Source organism: Pavona decussata, unplaced genomic scaffold, assembly GCF_977016875.1.
Source record: "Pavona decussata unplaced genomic scaffold, jaPavDecu1.1 SCAFFOLD_214, whole genome shotgun sequence".
Classification (NCBI taxonomy): domain Eukaryota; kingdom Metazoa; phylum Cnidaria; class Anthozoa; order Scleractinia; family Agariciidae; genus Pavona; species Pavona decussata.
Genome location: NW_028145619.1, coordinates 1,276,176 through 1,303,998, shown reverse-complemented (window position 1 = coordinate 1,303,998; position 27,823 = coordinate 1,276,176). Strand labels below are relative to the sequence as shown.

Below are 27,823 nucleotides of genomic sequence, written 5' to 3'. Positions count from 1 at the left end.
CTAGTTGAACCACCAGCATTCCCATGTCCGGTAAAAGATTGATTGAACGAAACAATTACTATCTACAGCAACTGATGAATTACTTTAAAAAAATCATATCATTATTTTGGCTAAATACATTTACATTTACATGTTATTTGGTCGTTGAAATCATCAGATATCCCACCAACCGCAAAAATGTATAAAATTTATTAGTAAATGAATAAAATACAGATACATCAATAGATAAAATAATGATATAAAAGTCAGTCGACTCTCTTTATTTCGGATACTTTCGGGACCGCGAGTTAGCGTCCTTAATAACAAGAGTCTATTTATAATGGGTATTTTTTTGAGGCAATCACGTATAATTAATTTTTTGCCGGGGATTTAGTTCCTCTCAGTAATCGACGAAGTGTCCGGAAGGCGCCGAGAGTTGACTGTATTTCGTTTCGTTGATCCAATACTTTTCTATGCGCTAGTGTTCTGGGTAGTAAGTAGCTATTGCAAGTACGACAATAATTCTTTCTTAAATTTCCTTCAACCGCCAATCGACTGTAAAATTTACTTCCCCGGCCATAGAAGTGAAGAATACTGACTGTCTCCTCAGATCCAATTCACTGAAACCGCAAGTCCAGTCCACCCACACTCGACTGAGTAACCGCGTCTGCAGCTTCACTTTTTGCTTGTGATCGATACTGCCCTGTGATCGGGAGACAAAGAAGTAAAATTTCCTGTATTTAAAGGTAAGACAAGCTAAATCCTGTGTATCTCAAACGTGAATTATTTCTTTAGGTGTAAGGATCGATCGATGGAAACGAACAAAGTGAAATTTCAACCGACAGATGATCTTTTGAAGGTTTAGCCGTCTTGCCCGCCAATGGCCGCCATTTTGAAAGGAGGGCATTGGGAACATTCTACAAGCTGTTTTTGTTGTCGTATAATTTTGGCAAAGTCTGACTTCTAAAGTATTTGCTTCCTGTAAGCTGAAAACGATATTGTCATATGGGTTTTGCTGAGTTTTGGTCAAAACCAGTTGTACAAAATATTTTATAAGAACCATTCCTCGAACACTTCGCTTACTGTATTTTTCTGAAAACAAATGAAGGGTAAAATAATGATATCAAGTGACATTGTTCGGCGGGCGTTGTGATGTAAACAAAAGTGAAGAATAAACACCGGAAGTGCAGAGTTTTGAAATTACAGATCTGTATTTTGCGAAACAAGCTCTTGTCAGATCACAGCGAACTTTTACCTGCTTCATTACATTCGTAAACGCTTTTCGTAAATATTCCTCGTTGCAATGATAAATTCTGAACAAAAAGCGGTGAGCCAGGAGGTCAGAAATGCCTCTTTTCGCAAAATACAGATCTGTAATTTGTTCATCAAAATTTTACTTCTGTCAATGAAAATGCAACATTGGATGGTATTGTTTATTTCTTTTTGTTTGAGTTAACAAAGCTTCTGACATTGTTTAAATTAGCATCATCTCCAATGTAGCACTTTTCACCTTCATGCTTCTCTAGGAAATATCTTCTGAAGCCATTTCGTCAGGCTGTCAATGTGTGCTGGGTCATATTCTAGCGCAAGCGCTGAACAGCAGACTTGGTTTATTTTTTTCTTTTTATTATAATTTCAAATTTCTCAATCTCCATGGCATCTAAGCTTGCATGACAATACTCCCTTTTCATTTTTCGGTAATAGTACTGTTGCTTTTTTTAATATTCTTACTTCTGGTTATGAGGTTTGTTCATCACTGTTTTCAGTTGTTGTTTAATCTTATCTTGTGAAGGCAACAAATTCTCAATAACATTTGCTGGTAAAATGTTTAAACCAAGTAACTTGTCTATTTCATTAACGGTAGGTACTTCATGCATTTTCTTTGTTTGATGTAAAAATTAAAGCCAAAAATTCAAATAACCCGCTGCAAGAAAAACTTTAGCTTACGGTTATTACCATGGCTACAGTTTGACTGAAGCAAGAATTTCTGTTTCAATCAGTGCATGATTTGTTCTTTATCCGTTTACTCTTTCCAATAAAAATGTTTGTATCAAGATAAAAACTAAATTCAGCCATTTTGAAAATAACTGGTCCTGCTTTTTTGGGGGGGAATATATTTCTCCCAACTAGCCATCATTATAAAGCCGTAATGTCATCTCAAAATCGAATTTAGTTTATAATAAAGTTGATTATAAAAAAAAGTGGCAGCAGTAATTTTCAAAATGGCTGCTTAGCGATTTGTTGATGTTTTTGAGGAAGACAAATACAATGAAAGAAAATGCAATTCTTAAAGTGCCTATGAACCGAAAATTGTTTTTATTTAGTTTTAAAGGTTACCTTAAAAAATGCAGGTTTCCAAAGTTTGAGAACTCTAGGCTTAAAAATGACGATTTTACAAGCCTTCAAAGTTGTGCTATTTTACCCTGAAAATGGTCAGGGGAATGGGCCGAGATTTTTCCAAATTCACCAAACCGTGACGTCACTTTGTTGCCAAGGGTTTGTTTGCACTGTCAAAGTGCCTTGTTGGGAAGTGAGCGAGCTTGGAAGGAAACTCAGAAATGAGCGAATTTTCAGATATGTCCGGTAACCCCGAGGACGAAGATGTCGAAGAGGGAAACGATGAAGGTTACGATGTAATTTATAGCGAAATTGCGCCATATCAAGACGAACCTCAAGAAGCATGAAACTTGTCTCACCTGTCGTTTACTTCGCTTGCTAAGTTCTTTTTGACCTGGAAGAGTAGTAGTATCCCTCGTTGGGATCGCGTCCTTTCTCAGGCAATACTTTACTTTCATCCCCGCGGCCTCCATGCTGCTTAGAACGGATAAACTGCGTTCATAACACGAATCCTCGAAATGAGCCGAACAGAGTGTAGTGTATTTTGACGTCGGGTTCTTGAAATCATGCCTATGTCTACGGAAAAACTGGACCCATTTGGCCCTCACAGCCGGATCAGCGGGAAATTGGTACATTCGTATACCAGGCTTTTAGCCAGGATTTTGAAAGTGGGAGTCCAAATTTTATGTGGGCCGAATGCCCACATAGCATGGCGCCGCAGGCGCCAATGATGCTTCTAGGGGGGTCTGGGGGCATGCTCCCCCAGAAAATTTTGAAAAATTGAAGCCTCTTAGACGCGATTTCCACGATTCTGACAACTGTAAACGTCTTTGAATTTACCTATTAAACCGCTGTTTTTCCTTGATAATTTTACTAAGCTATCCTTTCCTCAAGTTACCTTGTTTAACATTTAATTATATTTGGGGCAGGAACTCCAGTTGTTATGAAGAGTGATTGAAATTTGAAGTTGTCAAGCCATGATTTACACGAAAGAACAAATATGCGTGGCTTTGTTGGTCGAACTGCATTCTGGTCTACAAGTGCCAGTCTCCCAATCTCAGAAATGCAATATCTTTTATTATTTTCAGTAAGAACTTTAGGTTATGTGTTGTGTAGTCATTATTTACATTCAGACAATTGGTAGCGCAAAGCCTAAGACCTTTTCGAAGAAAACAAATCTACTCAATTACAACTGTAAGTCAGTTTAATAAACCAATATAAGGCCTAAACTGTCGAACTGCTTATGGGCCTAAATTGTGCGTTATTTGGATTTTATATTCTTCGCCGTTGGCAGTCGAAAGATACTCTAGCTAGCTGCCTCGTAGTCGACGTCTTCAATTGGAATCCCGCGTAGACAAGACTCATATAATCACCAACGTGCGTATTTATTTATAGCTGCCAGCAAAGTAGCCTGGGGACGACTTGGTAAGCCAATATCACTGAACAGCGGCTTTGCCTGTGAAATCGCTTCGCTCAACTTTGATTCATTTGATCAAAACAGAAAGGAAACTCGCTAAAAAGTGTTAATATAGAAGAAAAATACGACAGCAACACTAAAAAAACTCTTGAGAGCAAAAAGAAATGTAAGTTTTATTAATTTATAGACAATGTTTTGTTACATTAAGCACAGAAGTTCGTAAATGGCCGCCCAAAACAGGCCGTCGAAAATCTCCCATTTCTGAGAAGTGGCCGTCCTTTGGACGGCTGGACGGCCGCCTGGCTAAAAGCCTGCCCGGGGTAAACGATCTGTTTTGGTAGCTTTGCTGGTTTGGCGTACCAGCAACGCAATACCGCCCTCGCTGCCCCTTTTCCTCCATATTGCGGGAACGAATGTGGCAACAAAGTGACGTCAGAGGTTGATATCACGTGGTATTTTGGCAGCGCAATTCAAATACCATTTTTGAGAGTAAAATAGCACGACTTTAAAGGCTTGTAAAATCGTCATTTTTAAGTCTACAGTTCTCAAACTTTGGAAACCAGTATTTTTAAAGGTAAACTTTAAAACTAAATGAAAACAATTTTCGGTTCATAGGCACTTTAAAGTTACTAAAGATGCAGCTACAGTGTAAATCCAGGCTATCACTTTTCGAAAGCATGATGTGAAAGTTTTGCTTATTGTATATACAGTACCGTGCAAATGTAAGTTGACAGTCACTCGAAACTCGAATTTCGCGACTCGATCCTCGATCCTCGAAACTCGAAAGCTTCGAGTATCGAGGCTCGAGTCGAGTGCATCGAGTATCGAGTCGAGTGCATCGAGTTTCGAGGCAGGAAAACAAAGAACTTCTTGCGTGATTAGTTTTTCACACGTCTTATCCGAGGCCACAGTTCAGTTCCTTTTTACAGGAACCAACTCCGCGAGACGGCCAACTGTGTTTGCGTTTTTGTCGGAGGGATGTGCGCACGTGTTACATGTATGAAAGAGTTAGCTCTTCAAGCGTTTTCTCGGCTCCTTGCCGATTACAACCGAAAGTATTGTGCGTTTTTAATCAAGGAAATGCTGTTTTTGAAGTTTTGATTCGAAAGATTAAAAGACAATCAAGCATAATTTAAATTACGTGCAGCGTACTACTTAGCGAGGCTAAAACTAGCGAACGCGCGTGTTTCCATTTGTTTTCAGCTTGTGAAACAGCGGCCGAAAAAGTCCCAATCTTTTAGTTTCATTTCTTTCGCTGTTAAAATTGGGTTTAGTAAACAAGTAATCCAGTCATCTGTCAGAGGAGGACACGGTTACAATCAACAGTTGATAAAAAATGAAGAAAACGTGACATTGCCTTTTGAGATGATCTCGATAATATTTATGCAAATTTGTAACGCTACACCGCAAATGTAAACATTCGCGGCGGCTTTCAAATTCTGCTCAAAGGGAAGCGAACGGCCACGTTGAAGTTTCCCCTGTTCCTTTCCGAATCTACCGTAAACGTTGTGCGTTTTTACATAAGGAAATGCTTTTTTCGAAGTTTTCATTCGAAGGATTCAAATACAATATTCAAGTATAATCTTGCGCAGCGAGGATATTTCAGAAGCGATCGTGTTACATTCCGCGAAAAAGCCGCAATCTTGTAGTTTTAAGATCGCTTCGTTGAGTTTAAAGTTTGATTAAAAAGAATTGGTGTAGCATATGAGAAAATTTAAGCATGTTTTAATTTCAAAACAACGACGAACGGATGTGTTTTAAATAATACGCGGAAGGAAGAAACGCGCCGAAACAGATTTATCGAAAACTCACTACCGCTGATTTGAATTACTTCAACTTTCGACCAAACTGAAAAAAAAAAGACCACATGCAAGAGCCATGGGAAAATCGCTTTTGTTCTCTCTTATTGTTTGAGGTTCGAGAAATTAATCGTTTCCTCGAAAGCTGCCATCGAGATCCTCGAAAAATTCTTCGAGCGTCTCGATACTCGATACTCGAAACTCGAGCCTCGAACCTCGATACTCGATTCTCGATAGCTTCGAGGATCGAGGATCGAGTTTCGAGTCGAGACTGTCAACTTACATTTGCACGGTACTGTATGTAATAAAAAAACCTTGTAAATTCCTATGGAAAATGTTGTTGATGTTGATACCAATACAAGGTTAAAACGAAAACATCAAATGAAATTTGCACAAAATTTCCTTTATTTAACAGAATGGTTTCACCAACAAAACAAATTTAAGACAGAATTTGACAGTATGAGAGCAAATGAGATAAAAATATGAAAAGACAGCAGTTTTTATAAGAAAACTAGTTTGTTGTTGGCTCGAGCGGCTCTTGACCACCATCTAAAGTCAACACCTCACAACAAAAAAAATTTCATTTGGGACAACTGTGCACTTGTTTAGTGAAGTCAATAAAGGACTTAATTCCTACCTGAAGCAGCTTATCTCTGAGGGCAATTTATAAAAGTCTGTTAACCCACGAAGCCATCGACAAGAAATTGTGTGACAAAAGTGCTAACGCGCATCATCCTCAAGTTTTCCACCAAACAGCCTTGTTCATCTCTGTCTATTTCGGTAAACAGAGAAATCCAACATTCATTAACTGAATAAGTTCAGTGCTTTGTCTCATTGAAACCAAAGAGAAGTTAAAAATACTGACATTCAGTTTAAGGCATGAGCAGTTTATTAATTGATGATGTGATTTGGTTGACCATGTGAACATCAGACTGAGCATCTCTGTTCATTGACTTGAGACAATAATTTATTTGAAACAAACAAACAAAATTGCTATTTTTTGAACGGTTCTTGTTTTTCTCAGATAATCACCAGAGTAATTATACTAAAATAATTTTTCGCCTCAGACTCAGTAAATATTGGTGAATATTTACTATGCCTTCAGTGAATATTAAATATTTCGTTCCCGCCCTAATTGCTTTTAATATTATTTATTTAACATTATTCATTAGTTTAGTTTAAATAATGCATTCGCCAGAACAATTACATTGATAATAAGAGATAATAACAAAATTCAACATATTAACTAATAGCAAACAAGGCTGATACCTTTGAAAAAATTTCAAGGAGTCCAAAGGCCCTAAAGCTGAGAGGTTAGGAGCCAAAAAAGTGAAGTATTAGTTGCTGCTGCAAAAAAATTTTGGTGCCCAGAGAATTTTCTTAAGCATATATAAATACACTGTTTAATGGTCTGTTCATGCGCAATACTGTGCAATGGTGTTTTGCTGCAACTAATATTCTGCCCATGGGTAATTAAAACCACACTCTTGTGACACAGCGGTAAAATAAGTGCGCATACTCATCACCTGTAAGCAACCTTACTCGGCAAAATGGCAGCATTTTTAAAATTCCCATTGTTTGTTTTCGTTTCGCATGGATAAGCCCAAATCAAAATAGATAAGGTTGCCGCTTGCAGAAAAGGTTCCTTTGAACTTCCTCCATCACATATCTTCTTCAACAAAAAACGATTGAAGTGGAGCATTTGTAATTCACCCTCGAATCACAAATCTGCGGAGCATGCGCACTCATTTTGCCGCTGTGTCTACTCTTGTGTGGTTTCTTCATCAATGAATACATGTCCCCTTTTTATATTTCAATTCCTTAAACACTGTGAATCCTAAAATTCTAGAGCTTTCACAGTTCAATTATTTGCCTCAGCCTCCGGCTTTGACAAATAATTGATCTGCTCGCCACTGACAAATCATGATATTTTGCTCAACCTTGTCCAATAATTGTTAACTATGTATTTATAATATCTTCCACCTTGGTTTTCACAGGTAGTAACATTTCCACCAGAGCTATTTTGGATTTATTAATAAAACTGGATAATTATTTTAATGTTTCAATTAAGAAGTAAGTGGTTTGGAAACAGTCATGATCCAATATCGATATCTTTCGTGGCATTTCTCCGATAAAGCAGTAATAAAATCATGTGATATAATCGCACTAACAAAAGCTCAAGTATTGCGGGTGAACCAGCATGATAGATGGAGTGGTTTTGATTTTCTTGTGCTTGTTTCACTAGTTACTACTTGTGAAATGAGCACAACCCAAAGGTGATACCTGCATGTACATTGCTGCCGACTTGCTGTCATTGGGGTGTCTCGTAAACGAAGACCTCTAAAACGAAGACCCTAAGACCCCGAAAACTCGAAAAACGAAAACCCCCAAAATTTCCAAGTATAAGTGCAAAAAAAAAAAAAATTATAGCAAAAAATACATTATTTCATACCTCAAGTGAAATTTAATTCCTTCCTGTGGTCCTACCATGGTTATCCGCCATCTTGAGCTGAGCAGCCTTGTTTCTTGGAATACTGATCGGAAGTGACCGGAAGTGTGTTTCTCGCTCCACTGGACCGGAAGCGCGTTTCCGAACGTCTCAGTTGCGCTGCTGGGTTTTTATTTAATAACCACCAGCAAAAGAAACGAGTGTTAAATCCCTCCTTCTCGGAACTACAACCACACGATCGTGAGAGCAAAAGAAATGAAGCCAAGGCTTTCTACTATGAAAGTTGCTGTAATGATTTTGAAGTTCTTCAATCCTGAGTGTCGATTCCTATTTTTAACAAAATTCATCAGCCTCCCTGTAAAATAGGCCTTATTACAGTTTTCGACGCCATTTTAACGAGTAGGCAAACAGGCTTGAAATAAAAGTGTTTGTATGGAAATCCGATGTGAAATAATTTTCATAAAACATCGGTTGTGAAATATTCATGAATTGGAAACTTTTGGTACTAGGAAAAAAATTGGAGGGATGTAAGCTGTGCCAGAAAGCGTCCAGTCGTGTTTTGAACTTTCCATACATTTCCCTGTATTTTTTCCAGCGAACTATGGCTTAGTAGCAGTTCACGACTGGTTTGCTATAGAGATAAATGTATGGATATACTCGGGATTGATGAACCTCAAAATCATTACAGCAATTTTCATAATAGGAAGCCTAGGCTTCATTTCTTTTGCTCTCCAATCGCGTGGTTGTAATTGCCAGAAGGAAGTAGTTGGTAATTAAATAAAAACCCAGCAGCGCAACTGAGACGTTCGGAAACGCGCTTCCGGTCCAGTGGAGCTGAAAACACACTTCCGGTCAGTATTCCAAGAAACGTGGTTGCTCAACTCAAGATGGCGGATAACCATGGTAGGACCACAGGAAGGAATTAAATTTCACTTGAGGTATGAAATAATGTATTTTTTGCTATAATTTTTTTTTTTTTTGTACTTACACTTGGAAATTTTGGGGGTCTTCGTTTTCGAGACACCCCTGTCATTGTGCTTATTTCACACTGGTTTACTTGTGGCCAGGGTTTATTTTAGAAGTTTGCATTTGAGGGTCAATTAAGCTCTGTCCAGACTTTTCATAACTTAACTCTTACAAAAGGGAGTGGAAGACATTTCCACTTTTCTTCCAGAACTTAACCCTTTAAGTCAAATATCAAAAAGCTTACTTCTCATTCTTACATTTGTCGTGAGGTGGCGCACTCACTTGTAGAGCATCCTGCCACACCGCCCATTGATTTTCAAAAGTTTTGGCTAAAGTTTTCAACTGTGGTCATGACGATCAGTTTGAGGGTTTATATCGTTCTTCATCTTATTCATCCTTGTATAGTAGTTAGCTTCAATAGCCATTGTTTCACTTTAATAAGGATTGACACAATGCCTCCATCCATTTTTTGACAACAATTTGCCATAAACACTGGCAAATAAGCCACACACACAGATAAGCCAAATCCCAAGCTCAAATTTTGGAAAAAAAATTTTTTTGAAAAAATTAAAGTTAGGCCATGAGGAAGACTGGTTCAAAATTTCACTGTAATGTTTCGTAAAGCCATTGATTGATTGTTTGACCATTTTTATATTCGAGAAAAAAAAACTACAAATTTCAACTTTACAACAAAAAAGGCATGTATACCATACCTCCTTGAACATGTCATACATGTTTCTTGATACTTTTTACAGGTACATTTTTGTTGAAGGCGATTTTTTTTTGTTATCTTTAAAGTGTATATGAAGTAAAAAACAAGTTTGACTTATGTGTTTGTTTATATCCTCATAAATCGAAATATCCGGTTTTAAACTTACTAAAGCTCTTTTATGGGGTATTTTGCTCGCCTCAAAGTTCGAAATTAGCGCCTCGAAGTGTCTCCATCTTGCGCTCGGTCAAAGCGATCAGATTTCACCGTATATGACGTAGCCAGTGGTTCAGAAAGCACGAAAGCACATTCGAAAGCACGAGTATTCAGAAAGCACGAAAGCACATTCGAAAGAACGAGTATTCGGAAAGCACGAAAGCACACTCGAAAGCACGAGTATTATGACGGAGAAGAAGGCAAAGAAAGGGGGAAAGAACTATTGCTTGGCCGGTGGCCACGGTGGAGTAAACTGCGATAACAAGACAGGGACACCGAACATCACAATGCATTACTTTCCGTCGGACGAGAAGTTACGTGCAAAGTGGACACGTTTTGTGCGCATTCATCGGAAAGATTTCGTCCCGAAGAAGTCCTGATGTTTGTGTTCGACTGATTTCGATGAGAGCTGTTTTATAAACAGTGTAAAAAGGAAAGAAGATAGGCCTGCGCGACTCCCACTCGCGTGTTTTTAGCCATGTTCAGTTATAGTTTTTCTATAACGAGTACCGTATGTCTTTCAGGGAAAGCCCTCTCTTGTATGAGCGGTGCTCCCTGTAAATTTTCTTTTATCGCTGCATTTTCTTCTTATTAAATACCATTTCTGGTTTGGAGGATTTGCGTGATAGTCACTGAACAAAGCCATGTGCTTAAATGTCGCATGTTTTGGATTTTGATCTCAAAGGTCATTTCTGGGTTTTTTTTGCTCTATCTATTTGACCTCTTGTTGTTTCTATTTAGCGACTGTCGTTCTTATGCCGTTTGTGGCAATTGGTTCAGGCTTCGTATGGCTCATTTCAGTGTGTCTTGCGACAGTATAGCCTCTCTTTTTATCTTTGTAAGGATTGGATTTGAACCGTGTAATAATCATTATCTTGCAGCTTTTGTATTGCCGGGCCCGGCTATTTGCTATTGTGGCAAGATGTTGTGTTACTTATCACGGTTATTTGTCTCTTGATCCTTTCTTTAGCATTGTAGCTTCTTTAAAAGCTGTACAATGCGTTAATTTGAGGGCTAAAGGCCGCTTTAGTTCAGTACGGCTGTGTTTTTTGTTATCGCTCCGCTCTGTAACTGTGAGGTTTGTGTTTATGTTGTGGGAGCTTAGTATTTTCCTCCTGTGTTTTGATTACGCCTTAGACTGATTACTGAGGCAATTCTTCTGTGTTGCTCTGGCTAGGGGCTGCTATGAGTCCTTCAGCCGTTAGTAAATTCTGTGGCATTTTAGGCAATGGTCAGGCAAGACCGCGGTTTCGATCCTAATCTTGTGGATCTCTTCAGTTGCCGATTCCTGAGAAATGATAGGGATGAGTTCTCGGTATCATTTCAAATAAACGCGCTCTTTTCTTAGGATTTATGCTCGTTGGAAGGATCGAAAATCCCTCGGAGAAAGACCATCTTGATCCTCCTCGGTGTCTTCCTCCTCATCACTACTGTGAGCAAGCGGCTCACCTGCGTAGGGTTCCACATGTCCGACTACTTCCATTTCATCGGATGACTCGGTGCTGTTGGATGTTTCTTGGCTCGAAACGGACAGCGTACCATCACTTGCAGACATATTTTCAAAAGCTGTATAGCATTCACTTTATCGTGGTCTGAACTGAGCACGCAGATATTTTCGAGCACGCGATGGCAGAAAACAAAGCGTAAACAGAGCCGTGAAACCACTGGCTACGTCATCAGAGCTAAACTCTTTACCAGTCTCCGGAGACACCACTTTGGGCATTTTAAGTCACTTTGAACAGCCAAAACACGGTTTTTACCTCTCTAGCACTATTCTTTTTTGTGCGTTTCGGAATAAGGGTATAACCACCTACCAATTAATGAAAAAAAAATTTTTAGTTCATATGCACTTTAATCACCAAGATGCAATGAACATCAGGCTTGGCCCTGGTCAGTGATTTAGAGGGGCCTCTTTACCAAGGCAGTCCAGGATATTTCAACTTTCCATGCCAAACTTAAGCATTGAGTTATTATTTACTGCTGCCTCATGTCAGGATTGTAAAATCATAGCAAATGGAACAAAGTGTTCAGCCATTAGATAATTATTTTCTATGCCAAATGGGGAAATTCCTTCCAAATTTCCAAAATCATCATCCAATGGACATAAAAACCAGCTGCAAACAAAATGTACTATTCTGCTATCGTAACATTAACGTTCTGTCAAATGTTTATAATTTGTTGACTTATTATGTGAGTAGAATGTCTCTTAATCTGCAATAGGATAATCCTCGCTTTATAAACGGTTTAGTCCATTGTATTGTTTCATTGCGCAGGCTATCCATACCCACTAAAAGACTTTTAAGGACAAAAATATTTTTGAAGATGTCGAGGCAATATTGATAACAATGAATTTACAACTTGCTTTTAAAATTCCATTGGTCTTTAGTGCATTGTAGAAAAATGGCAAACTAATTTAAAGGAAACCATAGCACACAATAATACATAAGATCATGTTGGACAATAAAATCTTAAGAGTTTTCTCATACCAGAACTGAAGGTCAACCCTTAGTCAAGCTTGATTCATGAGTCAATTTTAAGTCAAGCCCAAATATATCTTTAGTTTGTCCTCCAGTTTTTAAGTGATTTCATGTTCATAACAGATGTCACTCAAGAATGGTCCAAAGTGTCATGAATGATTCATTATCAGTATTGTTGCTGTTGCCCAGTTTGCCGCTTTTCAGTAGAAATCCTTACCTACCCATTACTTTTTACAAGTATTCCTGAGGAGTTTACTTGTAGCATGAGTCAAGTTCAATCCTGAGTCAATTTGAGTCATGAGTGAAATTCAAGTCAAGCTCAAATATTTTCCAGCTTTTCTAATGTTGAATAAAGTTCAGCAGTTCCATTCAACACTTAGATGATGTGATGGTGATTATAAATGTTCCCGTCAGATACTTAGGGTGATTCACTTGAAATTAAACTTGCCGTAAGACAGTTCACCTTACCCACAAAAGAGCTAGGGTCCACTTGTTACTCCATAATTGCTTGCAATATTTACTTTCAAGTGCGAGTCTATTTAACCAGTTCTTGACGTTTCTGTTGGGAACACAAATTGCATAGCTAAAGCTGAACTTAGAAAAACATATTAAGAATGAATTGAGAAGCATAAGAATTAATGACTTACTCATTTCATTTTACCTAAAACTGAACTGATTTTTAGTCCCAAACAGTGTCCTTTATATCGGGGTTTGACTGCGCTACAAACGTTTTTTTTTTCTTTTTATTTCTTTCCAGAGATTAAGAAGGTATAGCGTGTTTCAAGGTTATTCATGGATCAAAGACAAGCAAGCAGTCTAAGGATACTAAAAAGAGCCTGTCAAAGAGAGAAGACTTTTGAATGCAAACAGTGTGGCAAGTGGTTTAGCCGAGCAGGAAATTTAAGGACACATGAAAGAGTCCATACTGGAGAGAAGCCTCATCAATGCAAACAGTGTGGCAAGTGTTTTAGTCTAGCAGGAAACCTAAAGAAACACAAAAGAGTCCATACTGGAGAGAAGCCTTATGAATGCAGACAGTGTGGCAAGTGGTTTGGCCGAGCAGGAGATTTAAGGGCACATGAAAGAGTCCATACTGGAGAGAAGCCTTACGAATGCAAACAGTGTGGCAAGTGTTTTGGCCGAGCAGGAGATTTAAGGACACATGAAAGACTTCATACTGGGGAGAAGCCTTACGAATGTAAACAGTGTGGCAAGTGTTTTGGCCGAGCAGGAACTCTAAGGATACATGAAAGAGTCCATACTGGTGAGAAGCCTTACGAATGCAAACAGTGTGGAAAGTGTTTTGGTCGAGCAGGAGATTTAAGGACACATGAAATAGTTCATACTGGAGAGAAGCCTTACGAATGCAAACAGTGTGGCAAGTGTTTTGGCCGAGCAGGAGCTCAAAGGAGACATGAAAGAGTCCATACTGGTGAGAAGCCTTATGAATGCAAACAATGTAGCAAGTGTTTTAGTTATTCAGGACACCTAAGGAGACATGCAAAAGTCCATACTGGAGAGAAGCCTCATAACTGCAATCAGTGTGGCAAGTGTTTTAGTGTAGTAGGGAGCCTAAGAATGCGTGAAAGAGTCCATACTGGAGAGAAGCCTTATAAATGCAAACAGTGTGACAAGTGTTTTAGCCAAACAAGAAGTGTGAGGAAACATGAAAGTGTCGATACTGGTGAGAAGCCTGTCTGGTGTTCTGGCCAATTTAAAAGTCCAAGGAGGCATAAAAATGTCCCCAAGGATGCTGGAAATTGTAGTAGACATAACTTAGTGGCACAAGCCCCTATTTTGCAAAACCCCCGGTCAGACCATTGTCAAAAACACATCTGTTGGATTTGTCAAGAGGAGCTTAGCAGCGAGGCCCTTCTTCTTGAACACTATGTAAATCATATGACAAGTGATTAGCTTAAATCACTTTGCTACCAAACTTTTTCGTGGCTGGATGTAGTTGAAAAATAGAAACATTTCTTGCTGGTTAATTATTCGCCTCATTTGAATAGTGATTATATGAAAGTAAGTAAAGCATGAAGCTTTCAATTACAAACATTTAGTTGAAGCTTTAGAGACACACCCTTAATATGACACTCGTTATTATGGTCTGAAGATCCATAAATTAAGCCACTCATACAGGTATAGATAGAGTTATGCGGTCTTGGAACAACCGGGATCTTAACTATGAAAACTGCCGGGAATCACGTGGTGTCTTCATTCACCGGGTGATGTAAAGTTACCCTGGCAGCAGAGCGTTTCTTCCTGGCAAGCTTTTGTTTTACAGTCAACCCAGGTCACGCGTGAACAGTATTTCCAAGAATGAAATGAACATTCGAATTTCTCTTTGTAATGTCCGACGTGTGAATGGAATGTTGGACATTTCTCTGGAAATCGTTCCGAAAAAGACGCATTAACTGAAAAGAAAGATTTAAAATACTTGGGAAACAATTGTTATTCTTGAAATATTCAATTTTGCAATGTAAAGAAAAATTCATAGCTTTATACCGTCAATAAGCTAGGGAAATTTATACGGGAACTCTGAAATCTCGTTGGCGATTTTCAAAACTGACATGTCAATTTCAAAACTCCGTTCAAATTTCAAAAATATCGTTCATGCGTGACCTGGGTTGACTGTAACAGGTACGAAGTCGCTCGCGTCTTTGGTGCTTCGCGTAGTTGGCTTGTCTAGCGTCCCTGAGTTTCTAAACAAGCCAACTACGCGAAATACCCGAACGACCTCATAAATGCTAAAGAACTTGCCAGAAAGAAACGTTCTGCTAGGAGGGTATTGGAAAGTTAATAAACGAATAATAAACTGGAGGCCTGTTTTTCATGGAAGTTAGGTGATTAAGTCTTGCCTGGAACTGCTGAACTCTTTGTATATACTGTAGTTTATGCTTTTTAAGGTTGAATAGAGAGTTGGAAGAAAAAAGAACCAAGCCTTGTGACTTGCCTGAGAATTTTTCCGTTTTATGGTGTAAAAAGAATTAAAAATTGTTTTTTTCAAGTTTGTTGCACAGGAAGTAAGAGAAAAATTTTTTCTTATAATGGAGTTGAGTGGACTAGAAGCCCGTGGAAAAAATTCATATCTTTATTGTTTAATATTCAAAAGTAAACAAAACCCAACTATCTATTTAACATTTTTATTTGAAATCATAGAATTGGAGGCCATTATTTTCTTTCCGCTGAAAAAAATGACTGAAATCGAATGGCTATTGTTACTGTTATTCATAATAAATTATTGTTAAAAGAGTTTTCGCTTCTTGTACTTGCCGCTGTTGTTATTGTTGTCCACGGAGTAATTAAAAATGGTGATCATTAACATCTCCATTAGAAGGATGCGTGTTTTCTCTTCGTAAGTAACTAAAGTACATGAATGGATGGATTGAATTATAACGAGTAAAACCCAACTGAAGAGGGGATCCGGAATTCCGCGAGGCAACACGTGCTGTACAAGCACAAATTCTTAACCTGGAATATTTCCACCCTCTCCACCCATGTCGCTTTCCCCTCGTTTCAGTTTTGTTCAGCCACTAAACTGTAAACTGTTCGAGGGTACAATTGAATGTTGTGCCTCTACCAGTCGCATATCTTAAGTGCTAGTGACACAGTATTAATTTGTACCCTTCAACTTCACATCGTCGTAATTACCGCCATAATCATCCACGACTAGCTCCCGTCAGGCCTCGTAGCAGGTCGGTAGAGCGACAAACGATAAACTCCGGAGGTAGTGGGTTCGACTTCCTCCGAGGTCAAAGATTTGTAGTTCTTAATCTCGCGCAATCTCCCATTTTCTTACTAGGACTAACGCTCAGTAGCAATTTTATAGGTTCACTTAGCACTTTGACATACAATACGGAGTTAATTCTCTGGCCCCAGTTGTTCAAAGGAGATAACTTTACCCCGTGGATAAGTCACTATCCGACAGTTCCAATCTGTGCAAAGATTTCGGTATTTCCTCTTGTACAAGCAATAATGCACACTCTAACCACAGTTAAGTTAGGGAGTGTGAGAAAACCTTGGACAACATTTAACGTGAAGTATATTTTGGACCCTGAATAGTGCCTTATCCAGCGGATAAAGTTATCCGGCCTTTGAACAACTGGGGCCTGATCTATTTCTATGCTGATCAGTCGTCCACGACTTCCTTTTCAGCCTGTCGGTTGTGAAAGAGTCTGGGCGCGAGTTGCGCACTTATCCGTGGCTCCGTTTAATGCACAGGACACAGTAACGTTACTCATTCAGGAATTTGTATAGTATTTGTTATACCCAAGTAAATTGGGTAAGTTTTCTGGGACTTCACCATTGTAGTTTTTATGTTTGTTTCACACTTCAGAATCAGAATGTGTGAGCTGTGAAGACTTCTAGCTGTTGCCCGGCGTTACCGACAATCCTGAGTTCAGTCCACAAACAACCCGCTCCCTTTAACGATTCTCGTAACAGGCTAACAGTGATAATGAACGAATCGATCTAATTATGATATAAATATCCAGTGCGCTGGAAAGTAGGTCAAATCATACTTCTTTTCAAAAACGGTGATGAGTTGAGCAAAAAATGACGATTTATTAGTGACTGTACTATCGGTTTTTAATAATGTTATTGAGAGGCTGATGTTATTACAGGTTAATGAGCTCTATTTGAAAAATATGATCTAACTTCATATCCGCGTGCAGACGGCATTACAGCAACCGAGACTTCCTTGATCAAACTGACTCAGGGCACCCTAATGTTTCTCTTCTGAGAAAACACCTGGTAAAAATCGATCACGTTCTCCAATCTGATTGGTCAATGAAAAATGGCCCAAAGCAATTTGCCTCAACGATTTCCATCTTTGTTTGCACGCTCCTAGACGCAATACTTGCCAAAAAAATCTGTCTTGACACTTCTGTCCTCTTTTTAAGAGGTTTCGTACATCGATTGAAACTTAACGTTTGATTAAACTGCGACAAGTTCTCACAAACATAACGATTTTTTCCATAGTGTTGTCTCTCTGTTCAAGTGAGTGAGAAGATCAGGGTACGAGATTGGGCATTACAGCTGCGAGACTTCCTTGATCAAACTGACTCAGGATTGGAGGCGAGGTCTTGGCAAAAACGAAATTGTTGCTGTAGCATCAATGAACTTTTCAAATGCTTTTGATAAGTTGCAGGCGTATAGTGTGAACAATAAACAAAAGTTGTGCTCTTCTTGCAGATTATTTCAAGTGTAGGATGCAATGTGTGAAGATAGGCAACATGTTCTCAGAATGGCAAGAGCTGTAGCGAGGAGTACCGTAAGGCAGCGTTCTAGGAACGATGCTTTTTCATTATCAATATTTTTTTAAACGGTGTTATCTTCAAATAGAAACTGGAATTATGATGAACTTCATACATCTGACACAGACCCAACGCTTTTTAAAGAACGTATTGTGAGCGAGGTTAACACTGCAAACGCATGGTACGAATTCAATGGAATGTATTTCAAATCCAAATAGAAATCAAAGGATGTTAATAGATAAGACCTACTTACAATTCTCGTGTCCAGTAAAATACTTCAAATGACTTTCAAGCATTACATAAACTTATTTTCAGGAGACATTTAACCTCAATTTGAAAAAGCGGATAAATAATCAGTTCAGTGTAATGATTTGATTCAGTCAGATAATTTCCGCTGAAACTATTATAAGTCTATAATTTTTAATTTAATTTTTTTATTGAGCTTTGCGTTGAAATAGATACAAAGAAGACACTCAGGAAGGGAGAGCCACTACAGTAAGAGCCAATTACAGTGGTCCCCTTTACATTTAAAATAATACATAAAAATTTATACTACCATTATTGTTCTTTATATAGGGTGACATTTCTGTAGAAAACGTAACGCTTAATGTAAAGCGTATACTGCAATTCAGTTATTTTTGAAGGAATGGAACTCTGACTACAGCAGTGTGCTCTCAAGGGCTTGGTCTACAAATCCAGCAAACAAGCGTGTCCAAAATATGATATTAATTTTAAATGCCATCATTTTAACAAAGCCTAGAATACTTGAAAGATATGTTTAGTTTGCGCTCCAATACTTATATTTTACGACTTTGTAAGGGGCTGCGATGTTTTATGGTTTTGCCAAAGTACCGATAACTACTTATGTCCTTCACCCACTTAGCTGTTAATCAGCTAAATACTGGGACACAAACGTGGAAGAGTGAGTTTTAATAGTGCTGAACATCAGAAAAAGGAGAATGGTACGAATGAAAGTAAAATCTGGAATTGGATGAGAGAATAAAGAAACGAACGGCAGCATAAAGGTGTAGCTCCTTACAAAGGCTTCCTTGTTCCCAATGTTCAAAAAGTTTCAATATCGGTTCTTTTCGGAAAAAAAAGCAGTTTTATCTTTGGTAACAAAGCTTGTTGTTGTTGTTGTTGTTGTTGTTGTTATCGCACATGTCTGCCATTGTGTCCTGCACAACTGCACAAGTCTAACTTTCAAATGTTGTTGTTCATTCCGCCTTCTGGGGTTGATCAACCTTTTTAACGCTCTGTGTAAAGGCGAGACGATTGTTGAAATAATGTAATTAAAACATGATGGTTGAATGGTGAAATATTTTTGACGTAGGTTTACTCATTTATCATTTTATGGCTGATATCGGTCCCGTGCATCCATTCCGGGATCTCTTTCGTTTCCGTGGTCCAGTCCAAATACTATTCGGCTGAGTAACCGCGCGAAACTGTTTCAACGCTGTTTGGCTTCGGCATCCCGCCAGTTACGGAAGATAGAGTGTAGTTTGTGGTCTACTGGCAAACAAGGAATTTTTGGAGGTAAGATAAGCTCTGTTCAGTGTTATTTAGACGTGACACAATTTTGTTAGGAGTTACAATTGATCGATAGCAACGAGCAAGGAAGTAGACAATGCCCACATGCATTCTCCAAGCAATCGTATAATTATAATTTTGGTCAAAATAACGTTTCTGGAATACTGATCCGACGGTACAGACCGGTACAGTACAGGGGACATTGAAGAAGACGAAATATCCTGAAAGTAAGTTTCTTGAAATTGAAGAACATACTGGCGTTCGGCGATTCTTTCAATTCAAATCAGAAGAACTTGAAAAAACTCGTCAAATTGCAATCCATCTCAGCCAACTGAAATTTGCAAATTACAAGGGATAATATTTTTTATGCTCCAACAGAGTATTGCTAATGAAACTGAATGAATATTTTTATGTCCCCATGAAGAAGAATGTTGTTTGGCGATGAGATGTTAAAAAGAAGTTGCATTTCTCTGTTAATACCCTGGTTAATACCTGTGATAAAAAAATTGTGTGATGCTTCACTTATACCTGTGAGATAAGCCCAAACCTAAGCTCAATACAAGTATTACATTACATTCATGTGCAGTGATTTCAAGTTGCTGCTCTTATGCGTATGCTTATGTCACACTGGTTTTCAGTTGTGGCCAGGTTTAATTCATGAAGTTGGCATCTGAGGTCTGAGTTGGACCTGTTCAGAGGTTTAGAGGGTCTTTGTACAATAGAGAGCGCAAGTATTTCAACTTTGCATGCAGATCTTAAACATTGAAAATGTTGCCTTATGTCAGCATAGTAAAATCATACTGCATGGAACAGAGTGTTTAGCCGATAGATATTTTCTGTCTCAAACAGTGATTATCCAATTGAGATGGAAACAAAATGTATTATTCTGGTATCTTAACATTAAGGTATTGTTTTGTATATAATTTGGTCACTTCATATGTGAATGGATTGTCTCTTAATGTGCTATAGGATGATCCTGGCTTTAGATACTGAAATTATCTGTATGGGCTTTACACCATTGTAATGTTTCATTGCACAGGCTATCCATGCCCACTAAAAGACTTTGAAAACATGTTACTGGTGCGACTTTCATTCGGGTATGAGTTCACTCCAGTTCCCTCTTGTGGCTCTGTATTCGTTTATATGATACAAGCACAAAATCTGATAATGGAGCGATTTTAACTTGCTTCCTGGAATCTTGAATTCTGAAATGCTAAAATTAACTCATTGGTGTCGAGCAAACAAACTGTCCATTAACTTTAAAAAATCAAATTTTATGGTTTTTAGACCACCCCTAAGGAGGCAAACACTTGATATATCGATTCAAATTGACAACAATGCAATTAAATGTGTGAAAGAAACAGTATTTTTAGGTGTTATCCTCGATGAGCATTTGTCATGGAAGCCTCACATTCTTAGTGTTTCTAGAAAAATATCAAAATCAATAGGTATTATTTATAAGTCTAGTTTTTGCCTCCCCAAAACCTCCTTACATTCCTTGTACTATAGTCTAGTTTACCCTTACTTAATTTATTGTGTTTCTGTGTGGGGATCGACGTATCAGTCTAATTTAAATCGGATTATTGTTCTGCAAAAGAAGATAATTAGAATAATATCAAAAGTTTCTTTTGATGCTCATACCGGTGTTCTTTTTAAAGAACAGGAGATTTTAAAATTCTCTGACATTTATTCATACCAAATAGGTAAATTTATGTATCTTTTTAAAAGAAGCTTACTTCCAAATTATTTTCGTGATATGTTTACTCTTGCAAGTCAAATACATTCTTATAAAACAAGAAATTCCAACCTTTTCTATATACCTTATTGTCGAACTAATCTTCGAAAATTCTCAATTCGGTTTCAAGGTCCTTCGTTTTTCAACTCGCTAAGTCGTGAAATTCAAAACAGTGAAACTATCAGTTTGTTTGGCAAAAGACTTAAAAAATTCCTTCTAAGTTAAATTGACTCTTTGTTGAGCTACACACCTTTTCTTTACCTTTTCTTTTTTTTTTTTTTTTTTTTCTTCTTTAAAAAACAAAAAAATTAATTGGAAATTTCAATCAGTACCCTTAACTTCTATGGTTTATCCAATAGTTCTAGGAAGCCTATAGTTAATAAGCCCCCGGCTTCTATATAGGCTTCTTTTTTAAAAATTAAAAAAAAAAAAAGCTGGTGCGAATTCATCCTGGTTACTGAAGTAGTGTGAGCTTTTTTTTCTGGTATGAAAACTCAAATTGCGATGTCATGTAAAGGCGGTATGACTGTTTGTCCCAGTGTGAAATCATTCTCCCAGGAGTCTGGAAGAGATAGTGCATGCGTAGTCTTCAACATCCAATCCAACATGTGAATGCAGAATGAAATCTCATCGCTTCATGTAAACACAATATGATATAACAATGTCATATTGGTATGAATTTGTATTGGCGCGAATTTCCACATGTAAACACGCCCTAATTCTGTAGGTTCATAGTGCTTTACAAAAATTTATTAGCTAATGTAACCCTAACTAGACCAGGATTGTTTTTGTCTTAAAGGAGTGGAGGGGTGGGGGTGCACATCCCCACCCCCTTTATTTAATAATTTTATTTGCCTTGTATGACGCAATGCTAAAAACCACTTTTAAAAGCGGTCCTCACACGACAAATTTTTGTTGGCCAACATGTGTTGGCCAACTCCAAAAAGTTGGCCAACTCTTGCATTCACACGTCAAACACACGTCAAATCGCAACATACGCCATCTCGCAACATGGGGTCCGTGGTGCAATGGCACTCACGGAGAGTTGCCGCTTCAGGCTTGCTTTTATTTTAAGTTTTTGATCGAAGAAACAACTTGCGACTGGTGAGTGTTAGTTTTCTTGTTATGCATCCATATTTTTGTTGGCTTTACGAGCAAAGTTATGCGAATTTTGATTGGTTAAAATTCAGCAACACATTTTTGTTTATCGTTCACACGTCAAACGCGAGTTGGCCAACATGAAAAAAAGTTGGCGAGAATAGAGACAAGTTCTATTTGTCACCAACAGTCGGCTGACATGTTGTTGTGTCGTTCACACTTGCCAACGTGAGTTGGCCAACACAAGTTGGCCAACAAAAATTTGTCGTGTGAAGGCTGCTTTACAATGCTTACAATAGTTCCTATCTGTTACAATACTAACAATATTAATTTTACAGTGCTGACAGTACTCACATTACCCCCCCCCCCCACCTCTTAGAACTCTGTGACAATGACACTTGGAGTATGAATAGTACATCCAAAGATGTTTCTGTTTACCTCTTATCCCCCCTCCCACCTGACAACTCTTAAATTCACAGGGAAACCAAAACTAAAACTTTTTACCAATACAGCTATAAAATCTTAAGCCTGGTCCTTTTAAAATGTGATACAACCTTGCTGGGCTAGAGAAAGACCATTTAATTTTGGAGGGATATTTCTTGTCTAAAGAAAGAAAGAAAGAATAACTGAGGTCTAGAGTACCATAACTGATCTTATAGAGGCCTGGACGTCTATTTGATTTAAGGGGTCGGGGTGGGGGGCATTTAATAGATTTCATTTAAAAGTGAGAGACATTTATTCTCATAACTCTGACAAGCTTAACATCATTAAGGTCTTCCAAGTTATAACTGACTCAGACATCAAAGAGACTTATGATGACAACACAAGGACCCTGAACGAGGATTCTGACATCGACATTGAGAGTTTTTACAGTACAGTACAGTTGCTTTATTAACTCTCCTCAAAGTTCATTATTAGTTAATTTACAATCTAACTGAAAACCAGAACAAAAAAAAACCTAATTTTCAATTTCATATCCTAAGCGTAAGAAGAATTGACAGCAAAATATATAGAACTATAGATATAAAATGTCACTCATGCGTTCTTCTGCATATTTCACGCTTGACACTGTGCTTGAAACTGGTTAGTGACTGGCTGTTTCTCGTGTCGAGGGTTAAAAAATTCCACGTGCTCGCAGAATGATAAAAAGCTAACATTGCACAGTACAAGTTCTCCTAGTGTTGTAATTGTGCACGTCTGACCTTCTGGGTAGCGTCGTGCACAAGCAACTGGTCTTTGATAGAAAGCCATCCTAGTGTACGCAATATTGGCGAGATATGGTCAAACTTTTTTTCTGTTCCTTAGCATGCGTGCAGCGAACTATTGTGAATGTAAACAGCTCGTCACTAGGTAGCGGTAAGCTTCAAGGCAGTGAAGGGTGGTGGGTCAAACCATGCAACTGGGCAAGTGAATGGTGTTTCTATTTTCACAGCGTGTCCAAGATTTTTGGGATGTTCGGCGATCATTCCCCACATTTTAAGACTCAAATTTGTACTGTTGGGACATCCGCGACAGTGTTAGCTTGTTACCAATCCCCTAAATTGCTTCACTCCACTCTTCCGAAGTATGAAGACTCAAATTTATACTATCGGGGACATCCGCAACAGTTTTAGCTCGTTACCAATCCTCTAAATTTTTATTGCTTCACTCCGCTTCCCCGCTGCCTCCCGACAAATAAAAATGGTGTCTGTCACCAATGAATACCTAACATCTGTGACAGATGTCTGGCAATTTCCCGATATCTCGGAAAATTTGGGACTTTCAGGAAACAGTGAAATTCCCGATCATCGGTGATTTTCCTGACAAACGACAATTAGGCTTAACATAGATTTGACTTCAAATATATAAGGTTTCAAATTCGAAACAAGCAAAGGTTAAACTGGAGCAAATATCTCGTTTACGAGGACTACTTGATAAGACGAGATTGCAGAACCTGAAAGTATTCTTAAAAGAATGGAGGAAATTGTCTTAACAAGTGTGAGAGATTATTTTCTTTCTAATATTATTATTTCATCTCTGAGCATCCTTCTTTCAAACTACTTTCCAGTATCTCAGCAAATCTTACCAGCCTCTAAGTACAACATGGATCAGTGTTAAACATGGTGACTTCATTCATGGCCATTTATTTTGTATAAAAATTAAGGGATGTTTGGTCCCAAACAGTTTCCTTATTAGGGTTTGACTATTTTTCCAAAAGTTTTATTATTTTTATTATTTTGTTTCAGAGCTTAAGAAAGGTAGACTGTATGTTGAAAGGTTATTTATGGATAAGAGACAAGCAGACAATCAAGGGACACTTAAAAGCGTTCATATTGGAGGGAAACATGAATGCAAACAGTGTGGCAAGTGTTTTAGTCAAGCAGGAAACTTGATGAGACATAAAAGAGTCCATACTGGAGAGAAGCCTTATGAATGCAAACAGTGTGGCAAGTGGTTTAGTGCAGCAGGAAACTTAGAGGAACATAAAAGAGTCCATACTGGAGAGAAGCCTTATGAATGTAACCAGTGTGGCAAGTGTTTTAGCCAAGCAGGAGCCCTAAGGAGACATGAAAGAGTCCATACTGGAGAGAAGCCTTATAAATGCAAACAGTGTTGCAAGTGTTTTAGTCGAGTGGGAGTTTTAAGGCTACATGAGAGAGTCCATACTGGAGAGAAACCTTATGAATGCAAACAGTGTGGCAAGTGTTTTAGCATAGCAGGGAACCTAAGAATGCATGAAAGAGTCCATACTGGAGAGAAGCCTTATGAATGCAAAGAGTGTGGCAAGTGTTTTAGTCACTCAGGAACCTTAACGAGACATAAAAGAGTCCGTACTGGAGAGAAAGCGTCCAGATGCAAGCGGTACAACAGGAGTTCTCGCCAATTGAGAAGTCTAAGGCGGTGTAAAAATGCCTGCAAGGATGCTGCAAATTGTAGTAGAGATAACGTACTGACACAAACCCCTATTTTGCAAAGCCCACAGTCAAACCATTGTCAAACACACATCTGTTGGATTTGTCAAGAGGAGCTTAGCAGCGAGGTGCTTCTTCTTGAACACTATGAAAATCACATGACAAGTGTTTAGCTTAAATCACTTTTTACCAAAATATTTGTCACAAAACCCGTCTTTTTCGTGGCTGAGTGTTAGTTGAAAAATGCAAAATTTGTAGTTTAAGGTTTGAATAGCGATAAAATAAGTGAGGGAAGCATGAAGCTTCCAATTACAAAGAAAATCTAGTGACCCAAGCTTTAGAGACACTCGCATGATATGAACACTCGTTATTATGGTCTCAAGATCCATACATTTCTCTGAAATAAGTCCACTCATACGGTCATCTTGTTTATACAAGCACTATTTAACATTCCTTAAGATATCCGTAATAACAGGGTTTGACTGTACAGTTTTATCGCCAACAACAACCACAATGTCAATGGCTGAAAGAGGAGTGGAATACAATGACACCCTAGATTTGTGTTATCGCGAGTGATACCTAAAGATTTCCTGTGCCCACATTTTAAGGCACGTGAAAACTAAAAAATGGAAAACTCCCGTGAACTTAAAAGTAACTCAAATGCATGAAAATCACCCTTGATAATGAGGTGTCCACATTCACCGGGTTCTTGGGGGTATGTGTAAAGTTAATAAACGAATAAGAAATTGGAGGCCTGCTTTTCATGGAAGTAAGGTAGTTAAGTATTGCGTGGAACTGCCGAACTCTGTATACAGTTTATGATGTGAACAGTTTCTGTCTTTTAGAGTTTGGGAGGTAGATGGGAAATTACATGTATAAAACATGGATCAAGAATTATCCATCGAGCGATAATTCCTGGAGGAAAAAGAGACAAGCCTTGACACTTGCCCGTATATTTTTCCGTTTAGTGACGTGAAAAGAGTTTTAACGTATGTCTCATTTGAGTTTGCTGCATGTACCAAGTTTGTTGTTTAATATTAGCCTCGTTGTTAGTTAATATTCACATATACAATACCTTACCATCGAATTAGTGCTTTATAACGGTTAATTTTTCAGTTTCTAACGGTTTATTTGAAGTTGTTCATATTGTTAAAGGAGTTTTGCTGTTATTGTTATTGACAAAGTAATTATTATTAAAAATGTGATTATCAACATCTCAATAGAACGAAGCGTATTTTTTTCCCGGGTGACAAAAGTACACGAATGCATGGATTGAATTGTAACGAGTAAAACCCGACTGAAGAGGGAGATCTGGAATTGCGCGAGCCAACAAATTTTGCACAAGGCTCCAAATAAATTATAATCTGGAAGATTTCCACACTCTATATTCCTCACTGCGTCATTTTATTTAATTGTTTTGGTGTCCCACCCTCCGGGAAGTTTTTATCTGTTACTAAACTGTATCCTGGTATCTGGCAAGGCTTCATGTTCAGCCAGTAGGTTTTCACAGTCTGGTTGCGCATTGTGAGTTGTCAGTTGCGCACTTATTGATGGCTTCATTGAATGCTAGGATCCCGACGAAACTACTCGAACTGTTCGGTAATCGATTGAGTTCGGCAATGGAATCAAAACATTTGTGTGAGAGTTTGATTGCGTTCGATTTTCGAACCCAATGGAACTTAATCGAACGTTCTAAACCCTCAAACAAGAACAACAAAGAATTGGATGAAAGGAACATTAGATGAGTTGATAAAGCTTTACTGAAACATCATTTCATGATCCACTACTGTTATCATCCTACAGAGTGAATCTGGTACAAAGCCATGTAACAAACGACCGAGTAGAGCTATGCAATGAACTGAAACGAAGCTGATTCAAAAGTATAACGTTTGTCTTGTTGTTCATTATCCCACTGATGCGAAGTCTTTCCTTGGATTGTTAAGTAAGGGTACGAAGTAACGTGTGTAAGGGGTGAAGGGTAGGGGTTAAATCTCGGACTTCTCTAGATGGTATGTTCCACAGATTGAAGACGTCATCTGTGAATCTTTTCCATACAGAGGGTTTGAAAGGGCTAGCAGATGGGAGTCGTTCTTCTTGATCCACCATGAAGATGACGGAGAAGGCGACGGCGATTTTACTTCCCATTGCGATACCGGGAGTTTGTACATAGTGTCTTTCAGTAAATTTGAAAGAATTCTCTTCTAAAATGAGTCGCATTAATTCCCTTTATTGGCTTACAAGAATTGGAGGTTCTAAACCATTGTGTATTTCGTATTGACGGCAAACAACGTCCATTCCCTCAAAATGAGGGATGTTTTACGTCAAGTGTAGCTAGTAAAATGATGTGTGTTGCATGCGTGTTTTCAATGAATTTTATGAAATCAGTAGTGTCTTTCGAGTATGATCGCTATTTAATTACGATCGGTTGTACAGGTGAATCGGCAAAGCAAGAAATACGCTTAGGTCACTGCTGCCGGTGACTATTGGTCCGCCGACTGGTACTTTCTTGTGTATTTTAGTCAGCGTGTAGAGTTCCAGTATGCGTGGCTTATCTTGAACATCATTTAACCATTTAAAGGTCATTGTATCGATGTGTCCCGAACGGCATAAGTTGAGGAAAACTTGTTTGACTTTTCGAGCTGTCTCTACAACAATAGGTGAGGGAACAAGTTTGTAAAACTTACCCTCTGATAGTTTTTGTAAATCTTGCTCGATTTTGTCAGTGCTCAGTGAGAATGGCCAGGGTCGTCCCTTTGTCTGCTTTTCTGAAGGTTGAGTTCGCTGTTGCTTTTAAGCGTGTTCATGGCGATGTTTTCGCCGGGTGTAATATTGTCAGGTTGGGGTACTTGAAAAGCGTAGAAGCTATTTCTAGCTATTTCTGGATTAAAAACAAAGAAACAATTCCAATCTGTTGAGTCTGGTTGTTGTTCCACACCCGCAGCTAGGGTCTTCTTACTTCGGTTCT

The 27,823-nt window shown here is 38.4% G+C and overlaps 2 protein-coding genes across 2 annotated transcripts; both read left to right on the top strand.

Annotated features, from left to right (window-relative positions):
• Positions 1-651: 651 nt before the first annotated feature.
• On the top strand, positions 652-14,662 carry LOC146460145 (uncharacterized). Its single transcript, XM_085088404.1, has 2 exons — positions 652-725; positions 13,107-14,662. Exon 2 carries the CDS (start codon positions 13,142-13,144, stop codon positions 14,261-14,263), a length of 1,122 nt encoding a protein of 373 aa, XP_084944530.1. The 5' UTR covers positions 652-725; positions 13,107-13,141; the 3' UTR covers positions 14,264-14,662.
• A 4,399-nt stretch (positions 14,663-19,061) lies between these two features.
• LOC146460144 (uncharacterized) lies at positions 19,062-26,063 on the top strand. Its single transcript, XM_085088428.1, has 2 exons — positions 19,062-19,140; positions 24,193-26,063. Exon 2 carries the CDS (start codon positions 24,231-24,233, stop codon positions 25,029-25,031), a length of 801 nt encoding a protein of 266 aa, XP_084944554.1. The 5' UTR covers positions 19,062-19,140; positions 24,193-24,230; the 3' UTR covers positions 25,032-26,063.
• The last annotated feature ends 1,760 nt before the right edge of the window (positions 26,064-27,823 follow it).

What these genes read in the sequence shown, in the direction of transcription:
- LOC146460144 (XM_085088428.1), top strand. Translation starts at nt 24,231, where the DNA reads ATGGATAAGAGACAAGCAGACAATCAAGGGACACTTAAAAGCGTTCAT.
- LOC146460145 (XM_085088404.1), top strand. Translation starts at nt 13,142, where the DNA reads ATGGATCAAAGACAAGCAAGCAGTCTAAGGATACTAAAAAGAGCCTGT.